General features: G+C 37.3%; 2 protein-coding genes across 2 annotated transcripts; one reads left to right on the forward strand and one right to left on the reverse strand.

The window, feature by feature from the left end:
* Positions 1–642: 642 nt before the first annotated feature.
* Positions 643–2,476, forward strand: mixl1 (Mix paired-like homeobox). Its single transcript, XM_056269376.1, has 3 exons — positions 643–904; positions 1,004–1,212; positions 1,790–2,476. The coding sequence occupies exons 1-3, from the start codon at positions 805–807 to the stop codon at positions 2,453–2,455; spliced, it is 975 nt and encodes a 324-aa protein (XP_056125351.1). The 5' UTR covers positions 643–804; the 3' UTR covers positions 2,456–2,476.
* A 165-nt stretch (positions 2,477–2,641) lies between these two features.
* On the reverse strand, positions 2,642–13,978 carry lin9 (lin-9 DREAM MuvB core complex component). Its single transcript, XM_056269353.1, has 15 exons — positions 13,913–13,978; positions 12,676–12,708; positions 12,460–12,551; positions 12,235–12,339; positions 12,001–12,131; positions 10,924–11,049; positions 10,581–10,738; positions 10,161–10,294; positions 9,915–10,040; positions 4,763–4,864; positions 4,596–4,676; positions 4,368–4,493; positions 4,057–4,239; positions 3,712–3,809; positions 2,642–3,556 (listed from the first exon to the last, which is right to left on the reverse strand). Exons 1-15 carry the CDS (start codon positions 13,941–13,943, stop codon positions 3,451–3,453), a joined length of 1,632 nt encoding a protein of 543 aa, XP_056125328.1. The 5' UTR covers positions 13,944–13,978; the 3' UTR covers positions 2,642–3,450.
* Between the last annotated feature and the right edge of the window lie 532 nt (positions 13,979–14,510).

Genomic DNA, 14,510 nt, shown 5'->3' on the forward strand with positions numbered 1-14,510 from the left:
CTATATATATATATATATATATATATATATATATATATATATAACCACAATACTTTGTTTCTTTAACTATGAACATTTTTGTTGCTCATTTCTGTTTGTTAAATGACAGTTAAAGCTTTTAAAAGTTTATTTTCATTCTCTTGCCATTTATTTTTGTGCTTTTTTCATATTTAGCTTTGTTCTTTTACCCTTGTCACAGACCCCAGCCTTTTAATCTTAAAATATGACTTAAATTAATAAAAATATATATATAAAACTCTGCTAATAAGAAATATATCACAAATTAAAAGTATTAAAAAAATTATTTTGAGAAAATATTACTGATTTTTGTTGTTGTTGTTGGATACATTAGTGATAGGCTACATTAAAAAAATGACAGAATCATCCTATGATGCATGTCTACAAAGAGTATTTTCTTAAAATATACAGGGCCCAATGGAAGGCATATTAAGTTCTGATGCATACAAGATTAAAAAAAAGAAGGTGATCAGTCTGCAGGAAGTGCAAGGCTTCAAACTGATCTAAGGAGATGATCATGGAAACATCTCAACCCAACAATACACGTACATGTTTTTTCAAGTCATGTGTATTCGAGTGGAGATCCCATTAAACTCACACACGAACCTTTTACTATGCAAATGACCCACGAATGTCAAAAATTCACACCTGCGTCCAGCCGCCTCTCAGCTTCACTTTGATCAACTCTGAGGGAAGGCTGGCTGACTGGATATATAGGCTAATGCAGTCCGAAGGAAAGTCAAACTATTGCTATTGCATGCTGAACCCGAGTAGGTCTAGGTCACAATGGCAGTCGTGCATGGAAACCTTGGGAATGGACACTTAAAACAATTCCAGCTGTTTCCAACCGCAGATTTGGAAAGGAGGACTAACATGCACACAACAGGTGGGTGTTTACGCAGGAATCTTTCTTGAAATGCATTTGAGAGTGACTAAGTAATCAATACGCGTAACTAATATCATTTTCACTCGTGTTTCTCCTCAGATTACGCAGCTCAGGACAGGATGCAGTTCCTCAATGGCTCCTCCAGGGCGGACAGCGCGAGCTTGTTTACGCACCGCAGAAAACGCACCAACTTCACGCAACAGCAGATTGACGTCCTGGAGAAAGTTTACTTGGACACCAAATACCCTGATATTTATTTAAGAGAGAAACTTGAGGCACTGACCGGTTTGCCAGAGTCGAGAATCCAGGTGAGATTTCTGTTTGCAATGTTCCTCATGAAAAGACCTGCTTAACATTAAACCGGACACCGGGGCTAGTTGTCACACGTTTGGTTTAACGTCTACAAAAGCTTATGAAACATTTTATTGGCCAGGGAATAAGTTTTAGTTGATTCAACAAACTTCTCAGAGGGGTCAAGAAGAGGTGAAGTTTTTTTTTGACACAGATCTAAGAAATTGTTTTAAATATTACATTCTATCTAATGTTTGAAAAAATAAATATAGAAAAAGCCATCATACATAAATGTAATATGCTATGTATTTAAGTTTATCTGTAGTATGAAATATTTCATCAAAATTTAAACAGTAAAACAAAACACTTTTCTATGCAATTATAATATATAACAGCTTGCCCCAACATTTATACATAATTCCCTTGTCCTGAGAACCGTTCAATCGTTAGGTTTTAGAAAAAGTGTGACAACAAGCCCCGGTTTTCTCTACAGTTGTGTGAATGTATGCCAGTGTGGTTTTCTGTTCTATATATAATATATTGTAGATAATCGAATGGCATCAGGTTCCTAAACTGTGTTCATTTTCTATTCAGGTATGGTTCCAGAACCGAAGGGCAAAGTCACGGCGCCAGGTGGGAATTCCTGTTCCCAACAAGACCAGTGGAAGTATACTGACCCCCAACAATCTTCTTATGAACCAGTTTACGACACATCAGAACCACACCAGTCTGGAGACCCAAAGAACACCAAAGTTTGTCACGATGGACAACTTCAGTCAACAGATGATCAACTCTTCAGAAGAGAAGATCTGCACCCTGAAAGGTGACATATACGACCCAACCACGATTCCATGCATGTTCAGCAGAACCGAGGAGAACCCAATCAAAACGGATCACCTGAGCGTTGTGGTGCCACGCAATTACACACAGCAGTATCCGAAGGGACATGGACAGTTCACGGCCGCAAGCCATGCTAAGTCTACAATGAAGCAATTTTTGGTGGAATACGACAACTACCCACCGAACAAAACCATTGGGCCAGAGATGAAGGTGGTTATTCCACCTCTCCCATCACAGAATAACTTCATGATGTCCTCATCATCCCCCAAACACATTGCCTGTTCTGTCCAAAACATACCAGTCAAGGTCCAGCCAGGAAGTTTTGGAACTTTTTCTCCTATCAGAGCAAGCGAAGCTGTCGAGTTCTCAGATTCTGACTCAGATTGGGAAAGAGAAGCCATTTTTAACGGATTCATTTAGCTTTTTAAGTTTTTACACTCACAGACTATCTGAAGCTGGTTTGAAAATCAGATATTTATTGTATATTTCAGATATTATTGTATATTATGTATGTGATTGTCTCCTTTTTACCCCCATATTGTGTGATATTCTACACCCATAATAAAAATCTCTATAAACCACCAAAATACAGACTCTGAGCCTTCATGAAGATAATAGAAATCAATTTATTTACAAATGTTTTGTGTCATGCATACACTTACAGGTTAAAAAAAAAACCTCCACAAAACTACCGCATTGAAAAACACACCAGTGGGGCATTTGGGTGATTATTTCTTCTTCTAAGGACAAGACAAACTGTTTCATTCCACACAGCTGTCTATTATAGGCCTTGTATAAACAGAATGGTTTCTTTGCAAAAATACCTAAATCTGGCAAGTCAAAAATGTCCACATTACCCTATATATGATCGATTTATTGATATATTTTGAGTGAACTGTACAGTTATCTACAATGTACATATTTAAAACATACAGAACAGTTTAAAACAGACAGAACAGTACCTCTTCTCTCAGGACGCTCAAAGTTAAGCACTTTGAGAAAGAAACAGAGGAAATAAAATTATGCAAAACGGTATCAAACAAACTGCACCAGGAAGTAGTGTTGCTCGGCATACACCCTAGTTGTACACCAGCAATAATAATAAAAATAAGGGTAAACTTAAATATCAAATTGAGTGCGAGTAACATCTGAAATTGTGTCAAACATTTACATCTACAAAAAAACTTCACACTCTTTTTTTTTTACTAGCTAGTCGAACATCATCCAAGACACTCTGGTGCCTTTGGCCATGGAATTTGAACACTACTTTTGCAGGTACAGTTAATGGACAAACATTCTGACCTTCCATAACCTCAAACGGAACGAACACAAAAGAACAAAGTGGTGATCTGAAGAGGTGAGTTGCTATCCGCATTTGCGATCGGATTCCCGGGAGGCGTGCAAGTTTATTTCAGTCACGTTCTGTTGGTGTTGTTGGCAGAGAAAGCATGGAGGTTACCCAGCTGGCTCAGACCGCTTTGTATGTGTGCTACATGGATCTCCACATTATCCTGAAAACAACTGTAGAAGACGTTTTTAAGATTATTGTAGATGACAATGTTTTGAAAGCAAAGCACATGAATGTTAAGAGTTCTGGGAAATGGGAAAAACAACAACATTGATGTCAAATAAAAACTTAAACGAATGCAGGAAAAACAAAGCAAAATAAGTATTACCTGAGGTTGGAGTCATCTATTGAACTCTTTATGTCATTAAGAGAGTCTGTGAGTGATTTGAATTCAAACGAGTTCAAGTCTCCCCCTTCGGCCAAACACTGCATTAAACAACGAGAAAAATATGATCAGGATCCAATGTACATGTAGTATGTAAAAGTGCTTGATAGAGCAGGACAAACAACTTGGTTAAGCTTGGCAATCCTGACTCTCAAGTTCTTGGTCTGCGCTCTATGTAAATGCCTTTTAGTGATAAGGATGGGCACAAATATTTTTCTCTTCAGAAAATGTCAAAATGTTCTTTGTTGTTGTAAACAACATGCAACAGTAAACACTATGGTCTGGTACCCTGATCTGCAGGAGGAGTGCCGTGAGACGAGAGACGAGCTGAGTGAGGCCGGGGCTCTGGACACGCTGTTCTCCATCAGGCAACGCGTTACTCAGACGCACAACGTCCTGTGACTCTTCTTCACAGCGCCGTCGCAGCTCACTGGGCTGATCTGCAGGCTGCATGCCCTGATCTGGGGCCAGCTGAGCAGAGAAGATTATAGAAGAGTGAACGCAATTTGAATGCATGTTTTATGTCCAAAATATTACAAAGAAAACCAGAACTGCACATCTGGAGAGCAAGTGAAGTGAGAGGGGGGAAAAACACGTACCTCAAAGCAAAACTGCTGTACTTCATGGAGGACTTTGTTGAGGTCTTTGTTGAGTTGTTCCAGGTCCAGCACAGTTGTGGCATATCTCTTCTGCAAGTCCAACCCAATCGGCATGGAATAGGACTTCTGCAATGGCAGAATGGAAAAAGTTACTTGCCGTACAACCATTACAAAAGAACAAATCCATATTAGCTCTTGTCATTTACTGACAGCACTTTAAAACCTTACTAGTTTCTCAGCTTCTGTGTTCATCTCCTTCAAATGCTTTATATGTTCCTTTTTAATCATGAGGATTTTGGACAGGCGTGTCTAGCAGGAAAATAAAACAACATTACAAAATTCTGTGTAAAACGAAAGCCAAGTAAATAGATAACATTAGTGACTGCAATTCTCACCACTTGCACAAGAAACTTGACAGGAAATCCACCCAAAGTCTCTCCATCAGATCCTGTCAGTTTACTTTTCCAGGGGGACTGACTGAAAAGAGGGTCATTATCCTGGGAAGAGAGCAAAGAGAACTACAATTATTTTTTCTAAAAATTTTGGTGGAAAATTATTAAATATGTTATTTGTGTCAGTGGTTCTCAACTGGTTTTGGTTAAGGACCCAGATTTTACATAGAATATCAAGTGGGTACCCTGCATTGTACCAAAATTGTTTGTAATATCCTTAATTTTTTTTTTTTTTCACAGATACTGAATAAAATGGCCCAACAATCTGAAAATTGTTCATATGAAATAGAATTGACTTTAACACTAGAAGTGCCAGAATTCCATAACTACTAGAACTGCCACAAGCGGTCATTTTGAGCGCTAGATTCCAAACTCTATATCTTTAATGATAAATACCCAATTGAAGGCCCTTGCACACCGAAAAACACAAGTCCGAAATTTTCGTATGCGTTTTTTCGTATTCGTGATTCGGTGGCACTGAATTGTCATAACACCATTCAAACTGCTTGCTACGGATGCGAAAAACAGAAAATCGAACCCGATCCGATTTTTTTTTATCGGCAGTGTGCAAGCGTGATTGACATAACGTGAGGTCGTATTTATTTTTTAACGTGCGGAAATTTCGGATGCGAATTTCGGACTCGGTGTGCAAGGGCCTTGAGAGATTAATGCATTTATTGTATTAGGATATCTTTTATAAACAAAACAACACCAAACTGTACATTTAAACAAGTTTAATTATACATTTATAAATAATAATATCATTAGTAGCCTACCGTAATTATCGCATATTCACAACAGCTATATTTCCATATCCATTCAACTCAACTCAGAACAAGATAATAACAACTAAAAGAATCTTATTTAGATATTCTGTTGACAGTGAGAGAGACAAAGGTCAACCGCGGGAAATGCAACAAAAGAATACCATGAAATTCAGTGCGGTCAATATATGGCCGAAATAGGTAAATATGTTCATTAGGTTTTTTTTTGCCTTATGTGTAATTTATATGAAAAACATTTTACATGGATTTTATTTATTTTTTCAACAAAGTTATTGCAGATATAAAATTCAAAACGGTCAAAATGACCGTCATGGCCGTTCTAGTGTTAAAGATTGAATGTTTGGTTTCTAAATGACTCCTTGACACCTTGAGATCAGAACAAACTGCACATTGTGGCATTTAATTATTGGCATTTAGTAGGGCTGCTCGATTATGGCAAAAATCATAATCACAATTATTTTTGGTCAATATTGAAATCATGATTATTTAACATGATTATTGGTGGACGATATGAGTCTTATTTCACAATATGAGTAATTTTAACAATTAGCCAAATAATCACAATTATCGACAAAAACTAATACATGGTTAAAGGTGCTCTAAGCGATGTCATGTGTTTTTTAGGCCAAAACATTTTTTGTCACATACAGCAAACATCTCCTCACTATCCGCTGGCTGCCTGTCCCCTGAACACACTGTAAAGAAACGCGATCTCTGTAGACAGCCCATGCTTCACAAACAGCACCAAAAACAAACTGCAGCGACCCGCTCCCCAAAACATAACAAACTGTTCCAGCCAATGACCGACAAGAAGGGTTTGGGGGTGTGGTTTGGGGGGTTAGTGTGCGGATGAGGAGGAGGGAGGGTCTAGCTAGCCTCCGTTTTGTTTGACAATAGTTCGAACGTCAACAAGAAGTGACGTCACCCAGGATCGCTTAGAGAACCTTTAACTAACTTAAGAAAAAGTTTCTCAAAAAAATTTATACAAATAAATAGATACAACAGAACGAAAATACAAATTAAATAAAGTGCTTTTTGTTTTTCAGGAAGATGTACTAACAGAGGTATTCAGATAAGCAATAGAAGGGTGATCAGACGTGCCGTTTTTCCCGGGACAGTCCCGTAAATCAGCTTTATTTTTAGTGTCCTTACTTCATCTCTGGCCAAATCATGCTCTGTCCCGTATTTCCTAAAATGTGTTTATTGCTGAGCGATAGAGCAAGTAGTCGTCTTCTGTCACGCAAGAACAGCTTGATCAAAGCTTAACCAATCACGGCATAGTATATTTTGGAGAACAAAATTACTATCCAATCACAATTCAAATTGAATATCGATTAACTAGTAATTAGTGAAGGCGGATCCGGCATCAGTGTTTCAGTGATGGAGAGCATGGAAGAGATCAAGTCGGATGTAAAGATGTCAAAAAAACAAACAAACAAAAAAAAGCGTTTACATTTAATGAGAAAATGTTCTTGTGCTCGCACCAAATCTGAGGATATATATATGTATATATATATAATGTTATTGTCATAGATACTTTTATGTGTGGGGTGGGGAGGAGGGTGCCTGTCCATCGCTTATTCCAGTGGTTCTCAAACTTTTTTCGTCGCACCCCCCTTTAAACCTTTATTAGATCTTTATTAGATTTATTAGATATTCAGATATTTGTTTGAATTATGTAGATGCGCATTTGCTGAATGTTGACGGTAAATGAGAAAGTATTTTAGCCTGATTGTTTGCCTTTTCTGTTACAAATAATATAAAAGCAAACGCTTTTTTTTTTTTTCGCATACATTTACTTTCTTTGTTTACCAGTTCTGTCTAACAAAGTATTAGATATGACTGAGAGAGATCGTAAACTGATGAAGACGGAAAATGTGAGTGAGCGCTGTGTGATCAGGCGCTGCCATTCTCTTCTCAGGCGCTAGTGTTCTCAGCGCCACCAGTCAAAATAAAAGTCCCGCTTCCAACAATCAGAAAAACTGATCGGCCGATGCCGATATTTTAAAAATGTCAAATATACGCCTTGACGATATATCGGTCGACCACTAATCACAAGCTCAGATTCTTGTTCGTCTTCTCAAAGGGAACACGCACAGAAGCGGAATCGCTTGCAGCTTGTGATTTGGTCTATTCTATGTTGGGCTTGTTCCAATGGTGACAAGTCGGGCTGAAGAAGAACGATTTAGTGTAATTGTTGTTCAATGCCACTTTATTAAGGCAGAGCGCCAACCGCTATACACGCACTTGAACGCCGGTGCAACGGCTGTTTTTTTGTTTTGTTTTTTTGCTGATCTCCCACACCCCCCATGCAGTATCCTTGCGCCCCCATAGGGGGGCGCGCCCCACACTTTGAGAACCACTGCCATATTCCAATCTGAGAAATCTGGTCACGCTAAGTAATAGCCTACAACAACAAAAAATTATAATCAAATGTAAAATAACCTTATTAAAGCTACTTACGTTTTTCAGTCAAGAGCAGTGAGTGATTTTCCCTTGTCATTTGTTGTTTGATTATCATTAATGACAGACTGCTGCAGGTATATTACGCTGCTGTCACTTTAAAAGCTAATGCACGGATACTGTTACACAGGTGTTTCCTTTCACAACACTGTACGTTTAGTTAAGGCATAACCCACTGTGTTAACTTAAATACTCTCCAAAAAGGCATTTTGACATTTTTTGTGTGTATGCGTTAAGCCATCTGCATTTGCCTATCTGCATTCAGCTCAGACTCAGAGCACCCACAAAAACCTGACTGGGAAACATGGTCACTTTTGCAGCTTAATGCAGTTTAAACAGTTTAATATCAAAAATGTCCCACAGCTTAGCAACAGTAGACTGAATTTTACAACAGTCACTTATTCGGCTAATTTGGATTTTAGGGAGAAACGAAAGCGCACCGCTGTAAAGGAAAGGACGGTGTGCTAGACGGAAAGTGGCACACTAATCGTTTTACCTTAATTATCTTGTTTTCATAATCGTTGGAAGCCAAAATCGAAAATCAATTACGATAAAGCACAGATAGCACAGCTCTAGCATTTAACATTGTTTTATCCCGCCAGCCATGCAACCCTAGCAGAACAGTAGGGCTGTCAACTTTAGTCGTTTAGTCGACTAATCGGTCGATGCCGTCTTGGTCGACTGACATTCTTATTGGTCGACCAGTTGCATTTTTTTTTTTTTTTTTTTACCAATAGAAATAAATTTTCAATGATTTACTCCTTGATATTTATTCCTTTATAAGCAGTTATATATTACTGTATTCTAAATATAATTAGCCTATGGTTTATCCCCAACTTTAAATGCTTTAAGTTAGGCTATTTTGTAACAGCGCCATAGTTTAGCGCACACACATAGAACACTCGGTTCGCACCTGTGGCTGGCTGCGCTTCGTGCTCAGTAAGGGATATAGGTAGTTTAGCTGTATTCATTCAGTAAGAACGCTACTTGTTTCGGTTTCTATGTTTTTATCTCGATGCGGCGTGGACGCACTTGAAAAAAAAAGAGCGCGTCGCACCGCGACCGTGTTGCTTCCATCATGAGCGCGCACACCACGCGTCTACATTTGAAATCGAACTTGAGCGCGCAAAAGACGTGAGCAGGCCCTTTAACGGCTTTATCATGCTGACTCAATAGATTGTGTTTTCTTGATATGTTTTTGTTTTTATTTGTACACTTGACGCATTTGAAAATAGCCTAAATAATGTAACAAAACGAAAATAAACCTATATGCGGTCCTACTACAGCCTATTATTATTAGGATTGTTTTTTAGGCTCTTTGGGTTTTTCTGTGTGTTTGTTTTAAAACTCCTAGATCGGCCGGACAAAAGTTAACCCATAGCTTTGAAAGTAAAGAAGAATACAGCCTGTATAAACGAGAGCTTCTGTTAGGATTTTTCATTGTGGCAGATAGCAGTTATATTTTTTGTAGCGTGTGGTGTGGTCAGGTGCGCGATTGTGACTGTTAATAGACCTACAGAGCTCCTCACTTTTTGCAGTTAAAAAAAAATCACTTAATTTTCAAAGAATTGTATTATTATTATTATAGTTTTATGTATTTTTGATGTTTTTTCGTTGTTGTTTTATAAATGCTCTATGACAATTGTTAAAAAATGTTCAATCAAAACATGGGTTTTTTTTTTTTTTTTTTTTGACTAATCGTTGCGCAGGACAAGACTTTGGTCGACTAAGGATTTCTTTGGTTGACTACAGCCCTACAACAGACCTGCAAAACATTTGTTTGGGTAATGACACACCAGTTAACCAACACTATTTCAAGGAACACATCTTTGAAAGTTTCATTTTACCATTAAGATGGACTGGGTTGAGCCTGGATAGGATCCACGGGGTGGGGTCAGAAAGTTTTGGAAACGAGGTGGCCGCTGTTTCTGAGCAAAAGCAGATATGGGCATCGTCTCATGAGGTTCATTACTCTGGGGAGAAAGCATTGGAGAGTGTTAGCCATTAAAATCAAATGACAAGGTTTTTAATGAAGAGATTGGATGACAGAAAAATTTTAATAGCCATTTACGACTAAAATGTTTTTTTCTTACAAGCACTTCATAGTCAGGAACAGTGTGTGTGCCGAGCCCATTTCTGTCAAAAGTCACGCGATATGTTGCTGCACTGGTATCCACTGCATCAATCTGACCAGTAAACAGGCCATCATGGACACCCCTAAGACGAGCTAGTGTTTAAAGAAAAAATGAGGAGAAAAAAGTTATCTTCATTTAAACCATTTCATTTAGTACATTTTTTCTTTTGCTCTAGAAGACCTTCATTTTGCCTATACAATAGGCAAAGAAATTATGGTTCTAGAGTGCAAAATTCAGAAAACTAGATCATCACCTGATCAAGTTCACTTTTTCTAAACTCACAATCTTAACAAAAAGTCTATTTTTAAATGTTCTTTTCACATCTGCTGGTAGCGTCAGATAATGGCAGATATCAAACGTGTATAATCAGATCCTCACCTGTAACTTTAGTGCCGATGACCAAGGGCAAAGGAATCTCATCTGGCAAGTCTTTGCATAAAGACATATCTGTGATTTTCCTCTGCTGCAGGAGACGCATCTTCTGCCTCTTCTGTTTCAAAGCCATTCGCTCTTCAGCGAAGAATGCTGAGGAACATCTGAAAAATATTATATATTAACACCATGTCCAAGCATTTGAATGCAAGATATTTGCATTCTAATGCAGCTTTAATGTGCAAATCTAGATGTATACATACTATAACTGTAAATCATGAGTAATGTACATTATGGTATTTATTGTGATTATTATGATTATTATGATAAAAATGAGGAGTCAGTTAACCTTCGAGGTTTGCCCATAAGTCTTCTGATTGTTCCCCATTCAACTCTTGTCAATTTTCTGGTCTTTAGATTGGGAAAAGACTCCTTCAAACACAGGCAGAAGTCATTGTCTCCTTCAAATAAAGGCCTAAAGAACATGAAAAAGATGACATTAGGAAAGACAATCATTTAAAATATTTGTGGTAAATCAATATTCTAATTTAATGCTGATACAGACCTAATAAAGTTTAATGTTAGTAAATCCCATCTATATAATATTGTTTACTTTAAAGTTTAAACAATATTTATCTAGAATTTGCTTAAAATAAAAAGGACTTTTTTATTATTATAAATTGACATGCACTTCTGTTAATCAACCAAGCAGACTATTAAAGCAAATGTATTTAGTCTATTACTATTAATATCTATTTATAATGGAAATGCAATGTCATGACATGTCTTATTCATGGAAGAGAGACACTACTCTCACTTTACAATAATCGAAATGATTACACATTTAAGAATGTGAATATAAAGGTAAGGTAGGCAATTTCGGAGCGGCTAGTAATAGCAAGCTAGCTTTGAAAGCATTAGATCCCACCCTTCATTCCAAATCCAAATCCACGCCTCCTTCAAAACACATGAACGCACAGGTCGCGCACAGCCAAAGCAGATTCAGCAAAGCGTCATAAGAGACGCTGTTAAATTACCTCATGTCTCAAAGCACATAGCATTACAATAATAATGAATGTAAACAACGTAGAGCTCTTATTTGTACCACCTGACAGCAGCAGATTTATTTCGGCATTGATAGTGTTGACATAGAAACGCATAAATCCGAGTCTGAGGAAACATCACGGACCGAATGCAATGATTGAACGAACATTAGTAGGTCCTGAGACATCCACAGATAATATATGTACATTATTTAATATTTAGACCACCTCTATTATTGATTGCTATCAGGATGTGATAAGAATGTTTCAACCAGAATTCCCAAAAATGTTTCAACCAGAATTCCCAAAAATTGCCAACTCTACCCTTCAACAGCACAAGAACCGCACACAGTGACTGGAAATATAAAGTCTGCAAAACATACCTGTCAATATTTGAATAGAACCATTCATAGATGCACCATTTGTGCGCTTTGGGCAGTTTGAGCAAGTTTCTTAGTCTCAGACCAATTTTCTGTGAAACCCTTTTGTCTGGTGTTGTGACATTTGTAAGTTTCTGCAAAGGCAAACATTCAAAATGAAAATGCAATTTCACCAAACTTCATGTCAAAAGATCCATCTATCCTTCTTATTAAAAACACATCCTGGACGTCTATCACCTGAGGCACAGCGGTGACCCTCTGGCTCCTCCTGGGAGATCTGGAGGCGAGAGGCCGCTCCTCATCCTCACACGAGAGTCGACTCCTCTTTGAGCTCCTTGTTGGCTGAAGAACAAAGCAGATATGAGACGTTGGGGAGCAATAAATGCTAAGATACAAAACTGCTACCATTGCAAGCAATCCTGAAAATACAGAAAAGAGTATGAAGCATTGATGACAACTTACCGTTTCCACAGAAACATAATTGCTCCGTCCCCTGGTGGTCTGAGATTTTGGTAAATTGTTCTTCTCATTTAGAGTATTAGACAAACTTCCTTCTGTAGAAGAACAAAACAAAAGTGCCAAAAATTACTCAGCTGTGGAGGGGATGTAAAGAAAAAACGCATTTTGTGACAATGCGCATTGCAATGTATTTGTGTCAGAAACAAAAGATTGACGTACCTCTTAAACTTACAAGAGCTTTAGCTGAAGAGCCTGAGGGGAAAAGAGTACAAAGAGTTTGATCTATTTCTACACATCTTTTCAAAAGAAACATATGATTACGATTTTGAAATAAGTCGTACAAATAAACAATGGAACGCACTCAGGATAAAGTCCTAGATCAAATTTCAATTAAGTTTTGTTCATCTTGCACCTCAAAGCTATTTCAACACCTCAAAGTTTTTCAACAAAGTTGGAGAAACAGAAGACCAACTTCTTAATAAAAATAATATCATGTATCAATAATGCTCCAGACATTTTTTTTTACACTCTCTTTCTATACAGTGATTGCATATTGAACTAGAGCAGTGATAAATTACACAGCTTGTGGTTTCTGGATGGATCACCCTGGTTGAACTTGATAAAAATAAATGAATTATTATTTTAGATCACCAAGCATGGTGATACAACCAGAAAACACAAATAATCTATTTGTAACAATAAGGTGCTTATAGAACTAACTAAATAACAATGTGTCATTTTATATCACTGCTCTAGCTCAATATGCAATCAGTTCATATTGCAAATATTAACAGTAATAAAGATTAATTAATGGCAATAACAACAACACTTGAAGAGCAAAGCTGAGGAATTACATCATGGTCCACCCTAATGCAATACAACAAAGAATGTATATGATAGTGGAACAAAACAATCCACTGAGAACTATTTTGATGAACCAGATAAAATCCAAAACCCAGTACTGTATCATACAAAAAGCGTATTTTAACATAGGAAGAGTACTGTGAACATATGGAACGTGTTTGTTTATCATATGGAGAGTGTTTTAATACACAAAAACACTGACACTGACAAGAACAACAAAACCCAGCAGCTGTCATCGAGTTACGACCCTATAAATGTCTGTAAAGTTCAACCCTGTCCGTATTGTAACCACCACGCTACTACTACCAGCCGTACGGTTTGTGCTGATTATAAATAAATGATTATAACAGGATTTTAAGGCAAAAATCTCTTCAGGTATTATGTTTATTTATAGTAGTAGCCTCTGAAAGCTAACTGTTAGCTCGTTAGCCTGAGCGCTAATAACTTTGCGTCTATTTTAACACAACTCATAACATTGAAAAACACTTTAAATGTATGGCGAGTAAAATGAGCAATAAAGCGCTTTTAAATTGGACACATGCTCGGCAGGAGAGTTATGAAGGTTTAGTGAGGAGTTTGTTATTTTACTCACTCTCGTCTAACAGCTGCTCGAGCTCCGCCATCTTGAATTAGCCGCGCCGGTTTTTCAAAGGCCGAGTGCCGCGATGCATTGTGGGACAGAGAGGGCAGTTCAAACAAACACTCGACAGTATGCGCTCACAAAACTATCAAAACATTTTTTATTTCAGCTGCATGGTATAGAAAAATGATAATCTTAAGATGCATTAGAAATTTTTATGCAGTTCCTTCTTTTCATATAATCATTATAAAACATGTTTAAAAAGGTTCATCTTCTGTATTCCCATATGACTATAGGCATTAGGACAATTTTTCATAGTTCAGCGGTTGTCAACCAGGGGATTGGGGCACATTAGGGAGCCTCAATATGACATAAATGATTTAAGTTACATTTTTATCTAAAAAAAAATGTAAAACTAATTAATTGCAAAACTTTTATGAACTTTATTACTTTACAATAAATTTCTTAAAGAATCTTCTTTAGTTCTTGAAACTCATGGAATCAAAAAAAGATTTATTGAAACATATTTACACTCAGTTCCTGTTAAAAGTAGTTTGAAAACAAGCAGCTTCTTCAAAATGACAGCAGAACATAGCAGAGAAATTGTATA

The sequence above is a fragment of the Rhinichthys klamathensis genome, unplaced genomic scaffold, assembly GCF_029890125.1.
Source record: "Rhinichthys klamathensis goyatoka isolate OS25496 unplaced genomic scaffold, OSU_Roscu_1.1 h1tg000281l_1, whole genome shotgun sequence".
Lineage (NCBI taxonomy): Eukaryota > Metazoa > Chordata > Actinopteri > Cypriniformes > Leuciscidae > Rhinichthys > Rhinichthys klamathensis.

Excerpts from the sequence above, each read along its gene's own strand:
- lin9 (XM_056269353.1), bottom strand. The coding sequence starts at position 13,943 with ATGGCGGAGCTCGAGCAGCTGTTAGACGAGA. Across the intron at positions 12,340-12,459 it reads ATTATGTTTCTGTGGAAACG|CCAACAAGGAGCTCAAAGAG; the intron begins GTAAGTTGTCAT and ends TTTGTTCTTCAG. Across the intron at positions 4,865-9,914 it reads CAACCCAGTCCATCTTAATG|GATAATGACCCTCTTTTCAG; the intron begins GTAAAATGAAAC and ends CTCTCTTCCCAG.
- mixl1 (XM_056269376.1), top strand. The coding sequence starts at position 805 with ATGGCAGTCGTGCATGGAAACCTTGGGAATGGACACTTAAAACAATTC. Across the intron at positions 905-1,003 it reads GACTAACATGCACACAACAG|ATTACGCAGCTCAGGACAGG; the intron begins GTGGGTGTTTAC and ends GTTTCTCCTCAG. Across the intron at positions 1,213-1,789 it reads TGCCAGAGTCGAGAATCCAG|GTATGGTTCCAGAACCGAAG; the intron begins GTGAGATTTCTG and ends TTTTCTATTCAG.